The following is a 15910-nucleotide window of genomic DNA, read 5'->3' on the forward strand; positions in this document are numbered from 1 at the left end:
CCGACGAGTGACCTAATTGGCTGCCAATATGATGACGATTAAGTCGTAGCTATTAATTGCTCGATATAATGACGTCATATTGTGCCATCGTACGCCACCAGGCCAGTTGTTGGACGTTCCCGGAGCAATTTGTGAAGACCAGCCCTAGATGGCAGCAGCGCACTGTCCCTGGTTAAAAGAACTGAGCTGTAGCTGTCAGGAAGAACTGGGTTAGATTTGTGGGGCAAATGACCTCATACTGTAGCATCATCTTCACCACTAAGAGATGAAGAGTGAATGAAACCATCCTCCTCTGTAATCGTCATGTTCTCCCTCTTATCGGCTCAAAACGTGATTAGACAATAATGTCAAAAGAAATACCGATCACGTGCAACTTGCAATTATAAAAGCGTCAGCTAAATGAAATGTAATGCAATGTAATAATAATGCAAGTCAGAGCTGCTAGGAAACCAAATTAAGTGCAGAACTCAATGACCTCAAATTAAACTGCAGTTCAGCAGGAATCCATACAACGTAGCCTGTGAGGGGGGGAAAAAAAACCCAGGGGTACCAATGACGGTTGTTATGACATCTCCTATAGCATCTGTGAGTAATTAAGGCATAAAATCCAGAGGAATGACACCCACGCAGCCCGCATCAGCACCGCAGAGAGTGACGCTGGGAGCTACTGTGGCGCACACTTTATTTGGGTGGCGCACAATGCACCAAAACCCCACGAAACGGAATCCCAGGATATCCCACCCCCACCCACCACTCGAATCGGAATAGCCCTCCTCCCTACTCCCCTCCTCTTTTACCTCCGCCTTCTTTCATTATCACCCCCTTCCTCCTCCTCCTCCTCCTCCTCCTCTGCCTCACGTCCCAACTCGGGAGCGCCGCCGATCGGTCGCCAGGATTTTCCCTTCTCGGCCAAAATGGAGGAGAAAGTCTCTCGCTTAATGAAGGGAGCACAGATTATATGCCCGGATCTGCTTCAGTGAAAGGCGCCAGGACCCGCTTTTGCTGATAGGTAGCTATTGCAACAACAACAACAAAAACCTTTAAGGATATCGATCGCTATTTCCGCACGAGCCACCGCAACCATGAGCGCAGGAGAGGGACTAGATGAGGCTGCGAAGGACGCGGCAGACATAGCGGCGTTTTTCAAATCCGGTAAGTCGGGAAGGGGCGAGTCTGCCTCTGGGAGACCTACAGCAGATCTGTCGGTGTGGTCACTGGTGGTCTGCCACACTGATGCCCAAAATGACAAAATACATCACTGATGGTTTTTACGGGCGAGACGCATACTGTGCGCCCGACGTGCTGGAGAGATGCTCACCGTTTGTAGTTATGCACCACATTTTTAGTCGTCCAGCGATTTGACATGCTGCAGCTTTTTATGACAACAGCACGAATAACACCTCTTGAAATATGTGCTTTGATTATTAGGCCGTGATCCCGTTTTGGGGTTGCACCAATGGGCTACAAGGTGTGGATGATCACAGCTCGATCAGGGTCTCCTCGGGCTATTCGAGTGTTTAGACGTCACAGACGGTATGCATCACGAACCCTTCGGATGTGGGTCAAACATTTGCAAAATTTCTGTCTTCAGATGCGTGTACATCGAACAATCTTGCACACGAACGCAGGATCTCGCACGCCTCTTTAATGTGTCTCAGATCTGATGCACGGATAGGGTACAGGCCATGGACGCAAGTGTGGGCAATCGGTTGCACTCTTCGCATTGGGCCTGTCTCATACGATGGCATCATCATAACAAATAGGGATAGGCCTTCCTACCTTATCAGTCCAAAACAGTACCACCTTTTATAGGTCCTATAGGGGGCTGCACTGGTGCCTGATATCAGCCATGCATTGATACACCGCTCCTGCCCATTGTTGTGGTAGTGCTTGTGACAAGCATTGTGTATTATCTGACCTATAGTTGTTGATGCAGTTTGGGATTTTAAGTGACTTTAATGGTCATGATTATTTACCAGGTAAAGTCAGATCCTAATTTTGTCATTTTATGGTGTATATGCCATTTTTATGGGGCAATATGTTTTGCTGTGACTTCGGTATACCTTTAGAAGGGATATTATGATATGTTTTCCTATCAAGATGGCTTATTTGGGTCTTTTTCAACTTGTATAACAAGTATTTTATTGAGTATGAAAACACTGTTTTAGACCTCAGACCTTTCATCATTACAGTATGTGTTGAGGTTAGATATTGTTTACTTGTTCAATCCAGAACTCTCGTTGATATTTAACCCACAATAAAGCCCCCACTTGTTCAAACTTTAGAAAACACCCCTTTAAACCAATCTGACACGGTTATTAGGAGGACAGGGACTGTCATTAAAGCTTTTGGAAGGCACAGCTAAAGTCCAGTGTCGGGACCACCTCTGATACACACAAGAGGAAGCAGCTGTCTCTCTCTCAGCTGTTTGTTTCTGTGACACCTGGTGCCTCAGGGTCTGCTGTTCACAACCTCTGCAGATTGCACACATCCAGGAGCACACACACACACACACACACACACACAACATTTGAACATGCCCTTTTTTACTGTGGAAGTGAATATGAATCCATAAATGCAGCAGAGTTGTTGTGCTTGCATGTGCACACACTCTCATACTTTTTAAACAGTCCATAAACCACATACTTTCTTCCAGAAATTGCCTCTGCCAGTCAGACGGTTAGGAATGTTGTCAAAATGGATTGTATTCAAATGCTTTCTTACGGTTGGTTGGACGCCTGCCAATGTATTTTCCTATAGCTGTGTTGTATCAGGCTGGAAAGTTGGCTCACAGTGAAGTTGGGCTGCTTGGATGTTTATATAGCAGCAAATGCAGTTCATACAGTATTCATGATGGAGACAGAAATAGGTTATGGCCGCAGGAAACTTTTATAAGAGACTATTATGAAGAGAAAGTATGGAAAAAGAAGTTTCTGGGAGAATAGCACCAAATGCTTAGAGAATACTGTCGAATAGCTGCGTGTCTCCAGCTGAGATTACTAAAAGTTCCCAAATCGTTTAACCATCTAACATTAACACATAGTTAAGAAAAGGTGAATGAAACAGGTAATGAATTTACCAATTCATTGCACCTATTGTACCTTTTGTTATTCAGTCAAACCTATTATTGATATCATTCAATTTATCAATCTAACATTGAAAACATTTCTTCAGTGACATTTAGTACATCTGACCCTCAGGTTTATCTCCATCTATCGCTCCTTCAGCGTTTGGAGGCAGTCAAAGCTTCTGTTGATTTAACTATTTCATTGGCCTTCAGTCAGTTCCAAAAATGAAAAGCCACTTATTCATTTGTTCATACATGCATACTATGTGTCCCAATCATCGCAGCCTCTCCAGCATGGTCACTAATAACCGGCAGCTTGTTGCCTGTTGAAATCTGGGCACACAGCTGCTCCTCCTTGTTGATCCCAAGCGCTTTTATTTCTGGGACTCTGAGTGTGATTTTGTTTTCTTTTTCTGGGGCTCTGGATGCACTTTGGTGCCCTAGTTAGTCAGTGAAGGCTAAAATGTGGCAGATTCTTCAACCAAACGAGACCTAATGTGATTGACTGGCTGAGGAAGACTAACTTATTGATAACCAAATGTGAGCTTGTACACATGAGCTACGAAGCTGGTTGGCTGTTGAGATGACTCAACTGAGATTTCCATCGCATCACTAAGTGTCTCTGAGTCCTAGTTTTTGATCTGGCACTGGTGTTCAGTTTGTTTCACCTGAATGGATAATATTATCATCGGCCCTTGAAAATACTTGATGTTCCTCTCTGCTTGATTATTTTCAGTGAGCAGATGGTGCTCCATCTCTGAGTCCTGCACTGTGGATCACAGCATAGCCGCTGAGTCACTCTCTCAGGTTGCTCATGCCACGACTTAAAGTCCAAAATTGTTGCAACTGGTCAAACATGAGATATGTTCAACTGCTCAGCAGGCATCAGTCCTTTGCAACTATGTTATGGAAACCCTTTGAAGGGTGAAAATACAAAACAAATCCTCATAGCTATATTTAGTTGTTCACTATCCTTATAAAAGAAAATAGCATAATCTGTTGACTATTTGAGCAGAAATATGTCTCCAATTCAGTTTTTTGTATAGTTGATGACAGTACCTTTTTGTTTCCTCCATGAACTTTGGAATTCCACTTGAATCAAGCTTTCCTAGTGTGGCATTCCTCCAGTAACATGCAGCTGATTACTGAGCGAGGTACCGTTTAAATATTGGGTAATTTATAATGAAGGCAAACTGTTTATAAGTAGAGGTTTTCTTAGTTGTGGTACACAAGTTAAGCTATATTGCTGTCAAATAGCACCCTGAACAGAGTTTTAGCTTTCTGGAATATTTGAGATGCATTAATGTTGTATGTCAACGTTTGTTGTTTATTATGTCTTTGGAGTATGTGAGTAAGGATGGTACTCTCTTTACTGCATGTTTTTCACCTCTAAATTGTGGTGTACAAGAAAATATGAATACATTTTTGTTAGAGATGTAATCCTCTATAAATATAGATTTTGCTAAACTACCTTTCCATATGTCTGAGGTTAAATTAAAGTGTGCAGCAAATATGTTCAGCTTTGAGGTCTACAATAATGTACTGTATACATGATCTGGCTCGACCAATTTTGCATGCATGACCAAGAAATATTACGTTATGGTGATCTGGGTCTGCTGCCGTAGGAACTTCATACACAGTCATATGCTGTCAATTTCCAATGTCAACAAAAGCATGAAAAAAATCTAAACAACAGGGATCTTTGTTGAATCTAACCAATGGTGTGACACTTGCGTCACTAGCAATCGAAATCAAGGCATGTTTCCAATTGCATAAAATTGGATTATGGTCCAATGCAGTACGTCTTTAGATTACACACTGTCAAACATATTGAGGATTTATGGAGAGAGTCTTCCTGGCAAAACCAAAAATAACACTTGCACTTTAGAATATTTTAATTCATATATAGTCTCCTGAGTGATATTTAATGAAGTTACTGGCCCTGTGGAATAGCATTATTGTACTGTGAAACTCAATTGACATAAAAGCAACCAGATGTACATTGTAATAAGATTAAATCACTGTCAAAACAACTTGCACAAAGGCCATATTCTGGGCCATAACTACACTGGTCATAAGACAGGGGTCATCATTCATCACACCCGTGCAGGATGGGGCTGAGCGTTGTCGCAGAGATCTATGTTTACTGTGTGAAACTGGCTTCTATTCATTACCAATGCAGACAGGCTCTGAACTATGTGTGAGCATCTTTGTGAATTATGTGTATTGTTAAATAATATATTTCCTTTTATACCGGGAGAATTATTGATAGGCAGGAGCATAAGTTACAACCTATGCTTTGTCATAGTAGGCACAGTGAGAATAATTATTAAAGACTTTATGTATAGACAGATTAAAAAAAAACACTTTCCCCCTAAAAACTACCTATTAATCCCTATTGAAAAGCTTTACTCATCCCGTATTCAATAGCTTGTCCTCAGTGGCTCTTGCATAGAGGTTAGAATCAAGATATCAGCATCAATGCTGGCAGTGCCAGTATTGACAACGCAGTGAGCCATTTCCCCCTGTGTCCAAAGCGAACCCAGTGACCTGTGCCAGTGCAGGCCGTAATGAAAGCCAAATCACTGAGCAGCGATTCTCCTTTTTTTTCTTGCACAGTCATAATCAATGGTGGCATAATGACCTAATGTTTTCTTGCATACTCAAGCATAAATCTTACATCATCATGTAGATGAGGAAGAGGACTTCAGCAGGCCATGTGCAGTGTGCATCTTAAAGCGATGATGTATGGAAAACAGTATCTATATAAAAGAGGACAGCAGATGGAAAGACAAATGCGTTGGGAGAGAAGAAACAGACAGAGAGGAATGAAAATATAGGATAGAAAGGAACGAGAGTGAGATCCAGAAAGAGAGGACATGACATACTTAGAGGGACAAACAAGCCTCCACTCATCAAATTATAGATCTGAGCCTTGGGTGGAGTACACCCTGCAAAATGTAGGCTACTGTGCTTTTCATGAGGCTGAAACCTTACGCTTACATCCAGGGTCAGCTTAATTGGCAGTTGGTCAGAGTTAAAGACTATAAGCTTAGATTGGCATTGGCTGCACTGCTAAATCGCCCGGGCCCAGATGAACTGTCGACTATCTCACTTAGTCTACTTCAGGATAAAAATTAGGTCCAGACAGAGATATTTGTGTATTTGTGATATATTTTTGTAAGATGAATTATTAAAAAAGACAAACACAGTACAAAATAATGATCTCCTCTGAAGCAATGTCTGCATTAGCTATCAAACAAGTGCCAGAACAAATCAGCATGATAGTAGCTAATATAGATAGATAATATCACACAAGATTAGACAGAGGTCTTGTTTGTATGTGTGAAAAGTTAAAATAGTTCAGAAGGTCTGAAAATGCAACAAAATACACTCAGATGTCATCATATTCTCAGCAGCCACAACTGAGAGCCAGGAAGTGGTAACAAAGTGCATGCTGCAAAATACAGGGATATAAAATAAGCAAAAAAAAACCTGTTTTTACATGCTGCAACTCTTTTAGTGACTGCGGCCTATAGCACTGCACTGTACATCGCTGTGCTGTGTATAATGCATGCATCCCGTCATGCTCCGCCTCATTTATGTTTTTACTCATTTTTACTTTTTAATCAGCAGCTGAGCTTTGTAATTGCTGCAAAATGGCTTTGATCTAACCTGAATTTACAATGTTAAAAACACACTAAATGCAATTACAGACTTAATAATGTTTCTTCATGTGAAAACTAATTAACTGTGCCAATAAAATGATCAGGTGGTACTTATATCTGACTGAACTTCCCTAACAAGCGGCCACATGGGTAATAGGCAGTTTGCAGATTAGCAAAAATGGCTAGTTTGCTGAATGTGAATAATAAGAAGTCCGTTTTTTCCTCCTCGTATTAGTTTATAGAAAAAATGCTTAATGCTTCAATAACGACCAGATATTGGGATGCTTGTTGCAGTCTGCGCATCGTTTAGTGTTCATTGGAGCGTTTTTATGGTGAAGACGGTCAGGAAGGGAGCGGGGCGACGCAATTACCTGTTTTACAGCAGGACCTTGCTGATCGATCTCATCAAAGGCTCTCTACCTTTTTGAAAGAGTCGTAGCACACTTTATGGACATGTAACCACCCCTCCATCTCGCCAAGTTATTGATTGTTGTAAAATGTCATGTACATCTATGGGGTCACTTTGAAGATGCACAGACAAAGGCCATGTCTTTTTTTTTTTTGACCATGAAATTGTAATGTATATGCTTATTAGGTTTTTTTTTTATTCTAATGACAATGATCAAACATTCAGTTTGTCATTAATTTCCTGAAACTAAATCTCAGGGAGGCCGAGACCGAAGTCTTGAGCAAAAATTATGCTACTTTCCTCTAAGCTTTCTCCATGCTATGAGGGATCATTCGCATTCATGAATGTAAAGTGATAAAACTGTGCAGTGAATCAGCAGAGTACTCCTCCATATACATGAATGATATTGGTTGTCTCATATCGATAATCAGGAATTCCAATACGTTGGTAATGTCGTTGGAGGATGCTGCTAAGTGTAGCGTGTGGGACAGCTTCACTGCCTCACACACACACACACACACACACACACACACACACACACACACACACACACACACACACATAGACATGCACTGAGGTATAAATCACTGCATCCCACCCACGTCGCCAGGGGCCCTCGAAGCAAGGAAGAGGGGGGATGGAGGAGGGATGGAAGCATAGGAGGATTGCGGGTCATAAAAATAGGCTGTGGGCTGGTCTGTGTGTCTCCTGCAAGCCCCCCCATCTGATAAGAGAGGAACCTCTATCAGTCAACTGCGGACTCCCACTCATTCTATCCTTTCTCATTCTTTTCATCGCCTCCTCCACCTCTCTCTCACGCAGCCCTCCATCATTACCTCATAGCTTGCCTCTGCTCAGCGTTGTCATATATCCAAATAATGGGCTCATTTCAGATGAGCCGGGGCTGTGCAGAATCGATCACCGCCGTTAGATTTCTGTCTGACATAGATCGGGACTCGCATTTAATGTAGCCAACGATTACCTCACGAGATCAAAGCAGTTTGTTTTTTTTTAGCTTTTGCTCTCCACCGACTGCACGGCCTCAGAGCATGATGGGAAATACCTGGCACTCAACTGATCTAATAGCTGATTGGTTTAGATATTGGCTTAACAATATGACGTTCTATAGAAACTTTTAATTTTGTTGAATCAGAGAGATTTTCATTGTATTTGTCTGATTCCGAAGGTTTATTCTGTTAGCAGAATAAATGTTGTTGGTTGATGATGACTTCTATCAGTCAAAGAGGCTACACAATATATCACAGTTCAGTCTGCTGTATGTTTACTTTGGACTTATTTAATTATTTTGAAGATTTGTCAACATAAAAAGCTCCGGTAAATTGGATGTCAGAATTCTTCAGATAACATCTGGACATGTGTAAATCCATAGTCTTCTGATTTATCAATAGTGAAAGCTATCGTCTTGTATCCCATTTCCTCTTTATTTATTAATGTTTTCAATTTGTTTATGTACTTTGAAAGGCACAGGTCATCTCAGCTGATTTATATACAGCGTTATATACAGCGGTAAACTGATAAGGTGCAGATTGACAGTAGAATATATGTAAAATAGAAGCATGAACGGAGATCACAGATCGCCTGTAGAGCATCTTAATAAGCCCCCCTGTCATGTCAAAACAATTCGAAACTGAGTACAAACTGATATCTGGGTCTGCTAACATTTTATTAAATCGGGATCAGATCTAAGAGGATGCGAGTGTTTCTCTGACTTCCAGTTAAGACTGACGGGTGCTGATAACTGTCCGACTTGATTGCAGCTTTTTGCCTCCTCCTCCTCCTGCTGCTCCCGACTTCTCCCGTCAGCTTTCCAGGCATCTCAAAACAAGCTTCTCGATCTTGTTTTGTAATATCTTTTCTCCTGTTTGTGAGTCCCACCACGATGCATGCCTTCCATCTCATTGCATCTTTTGTAAATAAGACATCCAGGCAGTGGTTATTAGATTTGACTGACAGACTGACAAATAGATGTGTGTCACATTAAGGAAAACAACAACCAAATAAAGTGTCTTGGAGAGAGAGTTCACCATTAACTCAAACAAGCAAAGTCTATTCACAGTATTTGAAGCCCAAACATATTTTGTTGCTTCAATAAATGAAGCAGGGAGCAACGATGACCATCACATAAACATATATCCATTCCTTAGCTGTGATTCTACCTTCCTTGACCTTTCTGCTTTGTTATTATTCCTGTACAGCTGATGTACCCCCCCCTATCTCCTCTCTCTTTGCCTGCAGCTTAAACCAAGGAAACATCTGGATGTGGTATCTGAAGTCACAAAGCCTCCCACAATGCTTTGTGCTTCTTTTTTTCTTTTTTTTCAAGAATAGCACTTTGAAAAAACAGCCAAGGACTCATGAGGCCCTGCTCCCTTTAAGTTCTGAGACACAGTTTTTTAAGAACTTCCTCTTGAGAGGAATGTCCCGTGTTAGTAAATCAAGTGTCAGGTGGTGAGTCATTTTTCATTCATAAAATTGGTTGAGTGAGTGAGCCAGATCCTCTTCTTGTGTGAGAAAGATAACCAGACCTCTTTCTCTGTTGTGCAGTACGTTATATTTCTTTTCTCTAGGTTCAGGGTTTTAAATTTTGTATAAGGCTGATAGTGTAGGAATTTTATTTTGAATAATTGATACTCTCTCGCACGCTGTAGCACACTTGAACATATCCAGCTGCAACTTCAGGTACCAGACCCTCATGCTTTACTGCTTCTCTCTGCAGTAATCATATGCTTCACATTTTCAGCAGACAAGCCAAGCTCTTACTTCAGTCAGTATAAAAACAAAAAAATCAGAATAAAGCAGAACACAGACTCTGCTTTGGTAAAAAATCAAAGCACAGCTTGCAGTGTGTGTTTGCATACACATGTGAGCTCGTGTGCTGCCCGAGACCGCTTGTCTTTTGTCAACAGCTGTGCTCAGTCTGTCCAATAGGAACCGTGTAGTCTCTCCTTCTCTCACAAACAGACTTACACCGCATCTTTCCCTCTTGCTTTGAAGACAGCAGCCGGCTGTGATCTGTGTCGCGTGAACATTGCCAGCCCAGTGCTCCTCCGACTTAAGAGGGCTAAACCGCCGCTTGGCCTGGCTTTGGATAAAATAGGTTGAGGATCAAACCTAACATGCCATCCTACCGTATAGGCTTGCAGAAGTACTTGTTGTCAGTACATATGTGCTGTTTTTGTAGAAATACTGCCAACATTTACACATAGACGCCAGGCTGAAGCTTGTCGCCAGTAAAATACTAAATGTTCGCACATAAAAGAAAATGTAATTAATTTGATATTTCACTCTAAGCTAATGTAAGATGAACCTATGAATTAAAGGCCACAGTTTCACTTTATTTTGAAAAAACTAGTCCTTATTTTTTCTTTTTTTTTTCCTCTCTCTTTTCTTAATAGTGATATAAAAACAAAAACATCCCAAGTTTTAAGTTAACATATAATCATCCTCCCTAAAGGGGCTTTCTGCTGTTTTCCTGTCATGAACATTATATTTCTCATTGTAACATTGATTCTGTTTTGAAGCTGCAGGAACACTTGTCACATATCAATAAATAGTTAATCTGTGTGCTTTACCCTCTTGAGGTAGCTGGAGTTCAGGTGAGGAGATTTTCAAGAATGCTTTCTAGTTTACTGTTAAAACTTTTTCCGCTGTTTATTCTTGATCACAGGAAAGTGAAAGTTCCTTCACCCGGTGGTTTCTGTCTTTTCATCTGTTGTCAGATGATCCCCTTTACCTTCTGTCTTTCACTGACTCCCCTCATGAACAAGACATAGATGATATCAGGCCTTGAAAATTGTGTTAGAGGATGTGAACTGTTCACTGGACCAAACACTTTATCCACATCGTATACAATGAAACATACAGTGTGCGTGTGTGTGTGTGTGTGTGTGTGTGTGTGTGTGTGTGTGTGTGTGTGTGTGTGTGTGTGTGTGTGTGTGTGTGTGTGTGTGAGAACAGGTGCTTACAGTAATCCTCGCTAGGCAACAGCATATGCCAGGCTGTTCTTTTCAGAGAGGCAGCCAGGAGAAGTCAGAGTGAAGAGCTAAGCTGCCCCTGTCCCTCCTCTCTCCTCTGTCTTATCGTGTGCCACTACAGTGTCCTACTGCTGAGTGACCCAGAAAGAGTTTCTCATCTGTCAAGAATTTTGTAAAATTCCTATTTTTCCTAATATTAACTTGAGAGTTGGACTATAATTATTATTCATTGTCAGGGTTAATGCCACTTCCCTCATTTGTATTTTCTTTCAACTTATTTTGCCTGATTTATTAATGCATGGATTTTGCTGAAATATAATTTGTGCACTGGATGTGCAGATCAGTAGAGCATCCATAATGAATCAGTCGTTATTGATTGATCTATCCTGAATCTATTGTGGTCCCAAAACTGATGTGATGCTCTGCAGTTGAGGCAAGCAGGCCAAATGTATCTCCACTCCAATGTAACAGGCTGTTAGAAGCACTAAACACGCTGCTCTGCCTGTTCACAAACCTGGATGAATAATTTTTAACATTCTATCTCTTTAAAGATGATGTGTCGGGCATTAGAGATACTGATATGTAGTGTACTCGGTCTCATTAAATGATTCATTTGCTTATCAGCACCGTGTGTGTCTGTATGTGTGGGTCTGAGGGGGCATGTTTATGACAGAGTTTAAGATGGTAAAGCATAGAGATAAAGAGCACAGTAAGATCTATACTCCCAATCTATGTAGATATGTTACCTCAATGTTGAATGTGTGTGTCTTCTCCAGCTTATTTTGCAGCTTGTGCTATTTGTGCATTTATGAATGCATGTGAGTGGACATGCACAGTATGTGTACGTGCATGTGCATCTGTGTGCAACATGGCTAATGCTGTTTAATCTCAGGAGGGACTCTCCATACACTCATGAAAGGGCCGCCCTACAATTCCTCATGCACTCTGTCATTACTGTAATGCCAAAGCCTTCATTTTGGCCACTGAAATATGGTGAAGGTCACAAGGCAGTCCTTTCTCTCTTTGTTTCCTTCATTAAACCTTCTTTCTCTCTTTTTTTCTCTTTTTAGATTGCTCTCTCCCAAAGTGTGAATCCAAACTGGATGGACCGGGTCAAACCTCAGGTAGGTCTGAGTGTGTGTCATACCGTCACGGGGAACTAATCAGGAATTTCCTTCCAGAGCAGGACACATGCACTTGACCTGTTTATTTCCCATGAATGCCCCTACAGTATCTACGTGTCCTGATAGTCATGTCTGTGATCACAAAATGAGTTGCATTTAATCATGTTTGTCAAACATCAAATATAAGTATAAATCATTGGATTTTCATATTCAGGGCTTTAGAGCTTTATGAAATGCATATTTTCGTGTTTGGCAATAGGAGGATGTCTGTAACAGAACAGACACTCAACATGTTGGACAATTCACTGTGGAGTGGACAGTTTAGCTTTATACAGTGTGCTGTATGTATATATTGAATAAGTAAGAGGGAGATAGTATTGAAACATTGAGAGCACTATTTCCACTTTAAGTAAAAATGTTCCATCAAAGCTCTACTGCGTCGAATCCCATTAGACTCAAAGCTCCTCTGTGGCATCAGCTAGCAACCGTGACCTTGTGGGTTCTCATCCCTAATACCCCCAGGACACACACACTGAAAATACACCAAGTCACTCTCTCCACGGTGACTTGTTTTTGGGCATAAACAGAGCAGTTAAGTGGCCCACGTTCACATAGATTATCCCAAATAAACGTGGTCCTGATTCCCTGGCCATAATGTTGTGTCTCTTGGACTAAAATTAATTGTAAGTGTTTGAAACTTTCCCATTCAAAGTCTGGTTGAAATCGAAAGGCTTGGAGTAAAGCGTGCCACGAAAGCTGACATGCAATGGCAGAAAGTGCGTTTGAGTTGTGATGCTAAGAGTGAACATGAAACATTCTTATAAGATTGTCTGTGCATGCCATGTGGACTTTTGTTAGTGTTAGACCGTATCAAGAGGAGAGTGTTGTTATCTCAGGATTGTGTTCTATTTCGTCCTGTGTGTTAAGACACAATTTTGACCTGATGTTTTCCAATTGGGTCATCCAGGGATGAAAATAAGACTGTTTTCAATGGACAGCTTTGGCCTTCTATTCCCAGTTGCCAGAATCTGAAGGGAGTTAATGTGAAAATGATTATGACTTGCTGGTCCAAATCCTGCGTGCAGGCCTTTTTAGCCCTTTGAACTTCATCCTTGTGGCCAACTCACAAAAATTAGAGCTGCATTGGTGTCTTTGTGTGTTTTTATTGAAATCAGGCAGAAATTCATGAGCTGCTCGCAGAGAATCGGAGGTAATCATGTTGTATTGGCCATTTATGGCTGATTGTTCATTGTTCATTTTCAATTACTGTGAACAAAATGAACTTGTCGTTGAATTAAGTGTCGATTTAGCAAATTGCCTGAAGCATTGTGCTGCACTGTAACATGAAATTGCAGGTGTCCTCTTGGGGAGTTTGGTATATCTTTCAGTTACTTAAAAGCTGATGAGGCAAACATGGGGGCAACATTTTTTATTTGTCCTCATGTCTGCATGCAGGTTGTGTGGTTTTGCCTGAGTGTGCTGTTTGGTGAGTGCACCCCGCAATGCTGACCAAACATTAAAATACACACAAACACACACATTTTCTGGCTATTTTGATCCCTATGACTAAGTGCGAGAACATTTATTTGTTTGCCTCCTCTCTTCCATTGTGTACTTTGTGCCTTTGTAAGAGTTTTGTTTCCTTTTTCTGCAGTTGCTACACGTGCTCATCCATATCTTTGTGAAAGTTTGCTCTCGTCTTTGTGAGATGTGCTAGTTTCAGATTCTTTGTTGCTTCCTTTCAAAAGACTTGACATAACCTCAACTGGGTATTTCCTGTTGTTTAAACTTAACTTGGCTTGTTTTACCAACGTGCTCTGAGAAAATTTGGTATTTTCAGAGACTTGTTTTGCTCAGAACTTCATATGCTGGTGAGATCTCAGACTTATGTGTATATAGGGAGGTAGCAGTGATGCATGACAGGGCATCCCAGTATAGAAAAGAATGGATGAAGTGAGGCGAGGGATGCCAGAGAGTTGGCAGTAACAACCAAGTCACCATATTAAAACAGTTAGTCTAACAATTAACAAAGTTTAAAAGCATCATTATGGTTTCTATGGATACTTGCAGCTTGATATTGGCCAATAAATGGTTTAGACTAATTATTACGCTGTTAGAATCAAATTTCACTTTAAAAATAAAGCAAAGATTAAATACAACACATTCAGTCATTTCTGATATTTCAGTCGTGGGACTTAATGATCAAACTATCATTCTTTGGGAGGTGTGCTATAAATAGCTTTAAAAAAAAGGAAGATGGATTAATCATTATGATCAGTGGTCTCAAACTAATAACGTAGGTCTGTGAATGGAATTCAGGCAGAGAACTGGTGACCTGCAAGCCTTGGTTTAGTGCAGAGACGTCTGTGTGTCCCTGTATATTCGAGCCAAGTTCAACCTTTCCATCAACATCAACCTGCCTCTTCTGTCCGATCTGTCAGCACTCATCTGTTCTGCTCATATCACATAGATCCACACTGGGGCCTGGACACATCCTGCATTTAAACACTCATTTCATACACTCTGGAGGTTCACTTGCTTTCTTTCATTTCCTCTGCTTACTGCTTGCTTTTAATAATTAAATGATTTAATCTCGGGGTTATCAAAATTCTGCATCCTTTACAAACTGTATTAAATCATATATTTATGCAGTAATGTAAGATAAATAAAACTGGACTAGCTCAAACACATTATTCAGGGTTTATACAGGTGGGAATTTAAAAAAAACAACCTACAATCTGGATTTGATCTGTAAAAGACCACAAATTCACAAGTGTCCCAAAAACACTGTTGGCCTGCATATGGATTTACAGACGAAGCATGCTTAGAGTAAATAGTTGGACTGCTCCCCAGCTATGCTCTGGCTCTCAGTCCAAGATAATCTGCAACAGTAGCCAACTGCCTGTTTAGTCAGGATGATTCTGATCTCGTCCTGGACTAATAATATGTGGCATGCATAGTACAGTGAATTAGATGATAGTGATTTGCAGTCCCTGTCTTGCTGAATATTTGAAAAGGATGGGGAGCCCTTTCCTTTCCTTTCCTTTCCTTTCCTTTCCTTTCCTTTCCTTTCCTTTCCTTTCCTTTCCTTTCCTTTCCTTTCCTTTCCTTTCCTTTCCTTTCCTTTCCTTTCCTTTTCCACTCATCTTCCTTGTTTCCATATGTTTCTGTTCAGTTTAATTCAGCTGTGCGCTCAGTCTCTCATCCCTGCCCATACTGCGCTCACTGTGTGGTTCCTATTGAACTGAGCTTTGAATGCTAACCATGTGCACTGCGGGTAGACGAGCGGGCAGGCATGCTCACTCAGTCATATACACAAACACACTTCTAAGCAGTGGAGGAAGTGGTTTTCTCTGGAGCTCATTGGATTTTTGTTTTTTTTAAATCCTCCCCTGCAGAGGCCAGGATGGGGAAGACTAAACTCTATGGAGTGTGTGTTTGTGGATGTAGTTGTGTGTGTTTGAGTGAAATCTGTTTACTCACACTCAGATTTCCCTCCTTTCTCTCTTGATTATATCTCTTTCTTTCATATCTTTTTTGTTCTGTTGCTTAGCTGCACTGTCTTTGTCTTGTAATATCGCTCAAAAAATGGAAAGGAGTTACACTTCACTTTTCTACTTGTGATTAACATCAACCCTAATATGCAA

General features: G+C 41.0%; 1 protein-coding gene across 1 annotated transcript in view; it reads left to right on the forward strand.

Moving 5' to 3' along the window:
* Nucleotides 1-826: 826 nt before the first annotated feature.
* triob (trio Rho guanine nucleotide exchange factor b) overlaps nucleotides 827-15910 on the forward strand; it is a 106096-nt gene continuing 91012 nt past the window's right edge. The window contains 2 exon segments of the mRNA XM_069143219.1: nucleotides 827-1152; nucleotides 12210-12263. Coding sequence (XP_068999320.1) covers nucleotides 1083-1152; nucleotides 12210-12263 — 124 coding nt within the window. The 5' untranslated portion in view covers nucleotides 827-1082.

This window comes from Embiotoca jacksoni, unplaced genomic scaffold (genome assembly GCF_022577435.1).
Source record: "Embiotoca jacksoni isolate LCO1_2020_lvr unplaced genomic scaffold, fEmbJac1.0.p SCAF_11, whole genome shotgun sequence".
NCBI lineage: Eukaryota > Metazoa > Chordata > Actinopteri > Embiotocidae > Embiotoca > Embiotoca jacksoni.